The sequence below is a fragment of the Macadamia integrifolia genome, chromosome 4 (assembly GCF_013358625.1).
Source record: "Macadamia integrifolia cultivar HAES 741 chromosome 4, SCU_Mint_v3, whole genome shotgun sequence".
Lineage (NCBI taxonomy): Eukaryota > Viridiplantae > Streptophyta > Magnoliopsida > Proteales > Proteaceae > Macadamia > Macadamia integrifolia.
Window position 1 is genome coordinate 25,809,470 of NC_056560.1, and position 6,452 is coordinate 25,815,921.

Genomic DNA, 6,452 nt, shown 5'->3' on the forward strand with positions numbered 1-6,452 from the left:
ACAAACACAAAAGGAAAATAAAATTAATTAGACAGAACCATCTAGAGAAGTACAATAAAACAATTGATGAAGATTGTACAATAAAATGTGGTAGTTGTATAGCAGGCTAGGCTTAGGTGAGAGGGAGCCCAAGTCTGAAAATCTTTCAAGGTATGAAGGAACCGGAGCAACCACTGGAAGGCTCAGGCAAGATGGAGCCTAAGTCTGCAAATCTCTCAAGGGTCTCTAGCTGTAAACTTTTCAAGTCTCGCTCTCTCTATTCAAACTTCAAAGGTGTCCCTCAATGTGTTAAGTGCTTATACTTGTAGAAAAGGGGGTCGCCAATGATCCTAATGATTATTTATTTATTTATTTATGTTTTGAGATGATGAATGCCAAAAATGGAGTTATTCTCGGATTGAATTCCTCTATGGCGCAACAGGTAGTCTGACGTACATCCAATGGTCATAAACGCTCAGGCATGGAGCTCAAGGCAGTCACATGTAACCCAAACCATTTTGGACATTGGATGTGCACCAAACCCCTCTTACGCCAAAGAATAAATCCTATTTTTTAATCAACCAAAACCCAAATCCTTGCTTCCACTATTTTACTTTGGTAAATTCTCGTTAAACATCAACCAGTAGGTTTTTTTTTTTTTTTTCTTATATATTGGGCCAGCTTGGGCCTGCACCTTGACTCGATCCTAGACAAAGTCTAGTTCTTGACCAGGTTTGGTATGGGCTAGGTCTGGGTCTATCCATTATTTTTTTTTTGAAATGATTATAAGAGTTTAAATCTATTTTAATGATTCAAAATGCATTTGGAAGGTTATTCAGATTTTAAATTGGAAGAAAATTAAAGACCATCTTCGTGGAAAATCATTCGAGTGATAGTCCGACAAGAGGGGAAAAAAAAAGAAGAAATCTTTTGTAAAATAATTACAACTTAACATACTTTTTATACATCTTTTAATTATGAAACTTAAATCATTTCAAGTTTGTTGACCCAATGTGGGTATATGTGGGAAAATATACCCTTAGGGATAGGAGGGAAGATGATTTTATTGGAAGTCGACACCTAGATAAAATTTAGGGCCCATATCATTTTGATTGTTCAAAACAGCCAAATCTCAAACTCTAGTCGCAACAAACTTTGAAGAAGGAACCTTAGTTGAAACCCCAACTTCAATTAAAAAAAAAAAAAAAAAAACCATAGTGGATTGATTACCTTCAGCATTGATCCTTGAAAATGGAAAAAAGATCAAATCAAAGATAAGAATAGAAATCGTATTTGAAAAATAAGAGGATGACCAATGTAGATGACACTGTTTATCACACAAAAAGGAAAAAAATGTAAAAGATAATGATCCTATAGGGTTGATCAGCGATACCCTAGATGGAATTGCTAAAAGATGACATCTATGGATAGGCCCTCATTGATGAAAATCAAAACCCTAATTGAGCAGTTTATCCTGCATCTTAAAACCTTGTAGATATAAATGAAGGGCAAGGTTTTCATCTGACACCTGATACTGATTGATGCGAAGGAGGAAACCCACTTTTGAATCTTTAAATAGGGAGAGTTTAGGAGAAAGAATGAATGGAGTTGCATAGGGTTCGACATCGTAATGGACAGTGTGTGGAACCTTTTCCCATAATAAACAAACACGTTTTTTTTTTTTTTTTTAGGGGGTGTTAAAAAAGAATAGAGGGTGATTTCTAGGGTTTTGGCTCACAAAAAAAAAAAAAAATTCTAGGGTTTTGGGACCAATTTTGATTAATTTTGTTGTACCCATAATGAACGTAAACTTCGCTCAGGAGAAGGTTATTTCGGAGATTTTAATTGGTTTCTTCCATCCAACGGCCAACTATTCCCTTTAGAGTATCAGAAATTTTGGCCGTTCGATGATTTAGGCAATCTTGAACAAACCCTATAAAAATATCACTTCCTTCCCACCCTCCTTCCCCAGCAGAGGAACACTACGGCTGTGTCGACACTCAGAACCCTCACCGGATCGTAGAAAACGGTAAGTCAGGTCTAAATCCTCTTCTCTTCATGCTTTGAAGTTTACTATCAGCTAGTCTATTGCGATCTGTAAATGAATATCTGTGATTAAAGTTCGCTAATCCTAGATATCGCTTCGGAAAACTAGGGTTTTATTTTTTTGCTTCCAGGGTTTAGACATGAAGTTTAATTCAAATTTCAGATCTTGATTGAGTTTTCCTTTCCAACCTTGTAGTTTTTAACTATAATGGGATTGGTTTTCCGAATAAAAGGAGAATAAGGATCCAAGTTTAGTCCATTTTAGATGAACTTGAAAGGTTTAGTGATTTTTTTTTTTTTCTTTAGAGAAATGTGATTTGTTTGAGACTTGGGGATCAGACGATCGTAGAACCCTTTTTTCTATTGGTTAAATCTATTTATTCATTTGTGGGAGTGAATAGTTTGTAGAGAGATGGGTGAAGAAGGAAAGGGAGGGCCTGTTGTCCCGGAGTCAGTGTTGAAGAAGGCAAAGAGGAACGAGGAATGGGCTTTGGCAAAGAAGCAAGAGCTTGAAGCAGAAAAGAAGAAGAACGCAGAGAACCGGAAGCTGATCTTCAACAGGGCTAAGCAGTACGCGAAGGAGTACGAGGAGCAGGTAGCCATAGGAAATCAATACTTATTTCCTGTAAAATCGCATTATTATTTTTTTGATTAAATGTTGAAACTGAATGGTTCTTATCTTTTTCTAGGAAAGGGAATTGATCCAATTGAAGCGTGAGGCTAAGTTGAAGGGAGGATTTTATGTTAACCCTGAAGCTAAGTTGCTGTTTATTATTCGGATCCGTGGGTATGCACTTATTTCTGTTTTTTTGAGTTGATTTTTTATTTTACGATCATAACTGTTTTTAATGTGTTTGGAAATTGAATCTTTCAGTATCAATGCTATGCACCCAAAGACCAGAACCATTTTGCAGCTCTTGCGTTTGAGACAGGTAATCCTCAGAATTCTCATCCACATTCTTAACGAAACTAAAGCTAGAGTCTTGTACTCATGGAAGTTTAGCTGAAAAGAGTTGTTATCCTTCTATTAGTGTAGTCACTACTTTCGTGGCCTGTTCATAGATGTTGCTGCACGAATGATTGCCTATCCCACCTTTACAATCCACTTAAATAACAAATGATATTGATATTACACAAACTGCTAGTTTATTGCTATCTTGATGTTCCTAAACGATTAGAAGTGATTTTTTGCTGTAAGGTCAGATGCTAGTTTATTGCTCCGTTCGTTATCTTGATGTTCGTAAACTATTGGAAGTTATTTTTTTCTGAAAGGCCAGATGCTGGTGCAGATTTTAATGGATTTGCACTTTTTTTAAACAAATATTTGCCCCTCTGCAGATATTTAATGGTGTCTTTCTGAAAGTGAACAAGGCTACAATGAACATGTTGCATAGGGTTGAGCCTTATGTCACATATGGGTAATAACTCGTTCCTGCATGTTATGCAATAAGCTCTAATATGCTTGGCAGTTTTCTTACTTGAAAGAATTGTGTTCCCCAGTTATCCCAACTTGAAGAGTGTGAGGGAATTAATTTACAAGAGGGGTTATGGGAAGATAAACAAGCAGAGAATTGCATTAACCGACAATTCAATTCCTGAACAGGTTTGTAGTTTATCTGTGATTATTTTAGTATTCAGAGATGCCATTTATTTAGCGTAGCTAACCTTCTGACTGGTTGTTTCTTGCAGGCTTTGGGCAAGTATGGCATCATCTGCGTAGAAGATCTTATCCATGAGATAATGACTGTTGGACCCCATTTCAAGCAGGCAAACAACTTCCTATGGCCGTTCAAGCTTAAGGCTCCATTGGGTGGCTTGAAGAAGAAGAGAAATCATTATGTTGAGGGTGGAGATGCCGGAAACCGTGAAGATAAAATCAATGAACTCATCAGGAGGATGAACTAGGATTTTGTGGGGAGTTTTGGCTTTAATGAATTGAGGTTTTTATCTGCATTAATAGTATTCTGAATTTAGTTTTCTCATTACATAGAACAGTTTTTATGTAGCTGAGAACAAAAATATCATCGTCAATTTTGTTGTCTTCAAACGTTTGACTATCTGGTTTGAATTGCCATATTTAGTTCGACTGCTATTTTAGATTTTAGAGATGATGGATGGGTTCTCACATATCATGGCCAGGTATTTAGTTAGAAGCCTTCTCAAGAGTGAAATATTGTTCTGTGCTAACGAAATTGCAGCCTTTTTTTATTTACTGCTAGGGTTGTCAGCCTTATTAGGGTATGGCCCCTGAATGATAGGATTGTGAAGCGTTATAATTTGAATTGACTGAATTCCTTGACATGGCAGCAAATGCCAAGGCAAAACCCACACTGGTTTAATGCTAGGGCACAAAGGGGCTCTTTTATGAATCTAATTTGGCTCGTAGTCTGATAGTTTTGTTTTTATTTTTTTTCATAGTTTTGTGTGATGGTTAAAGAACTAGAAAGGGTTCTCTTGCTGATGTATTTCTGCTGTAGGTACTGACTTTATCAGACAGTAAGAACCACTGTTCTACCCTCCCCCACCCCCACCCCCACCCCCACCCCCACGAAAAAGGGTACCATTTACTACATTTTTCCATTTAAGATTTTTCCCAACGTTTGGATCAACAGGCTTTAAGCTACAGTTTTTATGTCTCTGCAAGTTAAATTTTTAGATCTTTAGAGCCACTGACTCAAGTGAGAAATCTGTGGTGGTGTGATTTGACTATATAGGAAATTCCTAGTTTCTAGGTAGATGAGTTATTGTACGATCACTGTGCTGTGCTCTTGTTTTCGACCTATGGGAAATAAGTTGGGAAAAAAGAAAGCTACCTAGTCATATATGTGGCCCTCTGTTCCAGTGAGGCAGCCAAGGACAGTGCTAGCAGGGACATTAAATACCGATGTTTATTTTTTTATTGATTTGATAGGGTTTTGGATGGTATTTTTGCATTTCAGGCCAGGTAGTGATCTCTTGCCCTAATGGTTTTGTTTTGTTTGTATGATCTTGGTTTGCACATACAGTAATACCCAAAGTGTGACTGATTACAGATGACTGTCATTTTAAACGGGTTTTGAGACGAGAAATTAGGTTTCTGTCCAATGTACCTTGTTATTTACGAATTACGTGGCAGCCTAAGTCTTGTTATTTGCTATTCTCTGCTGCAGTGTTGGCAACTAAGTCTTTTCAAGAAAATTTGGTTATGAATTGCTTCACAGCCCAAGTCTTGTTATTTGCAATTCTCTGCTAAAGATTTAGTAACTTAAATCTATATTGATAGTTTAGTTTTTGTAGTCAGGGTTTGTGTTGTTTGTGTTGCTAATTTCTGTGCATAAACATGATTTTTTTTTCTTTCATGATTGAACTTACAACAGCTTTTCTCTACATGGGGTGGATTTTTGTTATGTAGTTATGTAGTGATCTGAGCTGCCTTTACCAAAAAAAAAAAAGAAGCTCATTTAGAGCGGTCAATCGCCCAGTAGTCGTACCTTCTTTTGTAGAGTAGTCCGAGTTGCTATTGCTACTACTACCTTTTCTATACCCGATGAAGCAACCGAACCTGTGGAGTGAGACGGATCTTCTTCGGTTATGTATAGAAAGATAGAAAGAAAATGACAAGTATTCACTTAATCTTGTTAGGTATAGGTGTTTTTCTCCTAGTGCTTAAGGCTCTTGATTTCTTAGACGTAATATGATACCTGGTGGGGGGTGGGGGTGGGTGGGGCGGGTGGGAGATGTCAGAAAATGACCAACTTGACCCTTAGCCCAATTGTTATATTTGATTATTCACTTTAATTCCCCTTTCCCTTGGGGGAGAAGGATGGATTGCTAGTGTGGACGATTTATAAGATATAAAAAAGCATAGGCTAACTCCATGTCAGCAGCCACGGTAATATAGAGGAAGCAAGTGTTATTTGCAATGATTGGACGTAAAGCGTGTGGGTGGCTTTCAAATCCCATGGTTTAAGAGTGAACCTCAGTTAGATACAGGCGTGATACAATTTGTAGTTATTGGGAGAATCCAAGTATTTTGTTTTGGATCCGGAGAACAATTCTCAGAGATCTTTCCTCGGAGACAATTGAGAGGAAGGGGGATAGAGCCAAAGCCAGAGGTTAAGGGGTAAAAGGACGGATTAGAGAATTGAGGAATTTTGTTTTGTTTTTTATTGTGTTCTTGTTGTCACATACTAATTCAGATGAGACAGATATCCTCGTTATTAATTAAAAAAATATTTTTTTGACTATTTTACCTTTCATCCTTATCAATCCATATATAGAAGAGGGTTCTTGATCGCATGAAAATTAATGGCAAGCCCACCTCTTTTACCAGGTGGGGAGAATGGTTCCAACTAGGTATATTTTGAATTCTATTTGTCTCTATTTTATTTTCCTACCACAATCTCCTTTAAAATGGATAACCTCAACCTGGCTGGCTTTTTTTTTTT

General features: G+C 37.2%; 1 protein-coding gene across 3 annotated transcripts; it reads left to right on the forward strand.

The window, feature by feature from the left end:
- The first annotated feature begins 1,860 nt into the window (after positions 1-1,860).
- LOC122075393 (60S ribosomal protein L7-4) lies at positions 1,861-4,117 on the forward strand. 3 transcript variants are annotated; one of them, XM_042640398.1, is made up of 7 exons: positions 1,861-2,008; positions 2,427-2,620; positions 2,715-2,812; positions 2,900-2,957; positions 3,364-3,443; positions 3,526-3,628; positions 3,715-4,117. In XM_042640398.1, exons 2-7 carry the CDS (start codon positions 2,438-2,440, stop codon positions 3,928-3,930), a joined length of 738 nt encoding a protein of 245 aa, XP_042496332.1. In that variant the 5' UTR covers positions 1,861-2,008; positions 2,427-2,437; the 3' UTR covers positions 3,931-4,117. The 3 variants fall into 3 exon arrangements, with proteins under 3 accessions (XP_042496332.1, XP_042496334.1, XP_042496333.1); XM_042640400.1 differs by having other exon boundaries at positions 1,886-2,008; positions 2,434-2,620; XM_042640399.1 differs by having other exon boundaries at positions 1,929-2,017.
- The last annotated feature ends 2,335 nt before the right edge of the window (positions 4,118-6,452 follow it).

Bases quoted from the DNA above. Each gene is read 5' to 3' on its own strand.
- LOC122075393 (XM_042640398.1), top strand. From the start codon at position 2,438: ATGGGTGAAGAAGGAAAGGGAGGGCCTGTTGTCCCGGAGTCAGTGTTG. The intron at 2,958-3,363 runs GTAATCCTCAGA...GCCCCTCTGCAG, and splicing joins AGCTCTTGCGTTTGAGACAG to ATATTTAATGGTGTCTTTCT. The intron at 3,444-3,525 runs GTAATAACTCGT...TGTGTTCCCCAG, and splicing joins GAGCCTTATGTCACATATGG to TTATCCCAACTTGAAGAGTG.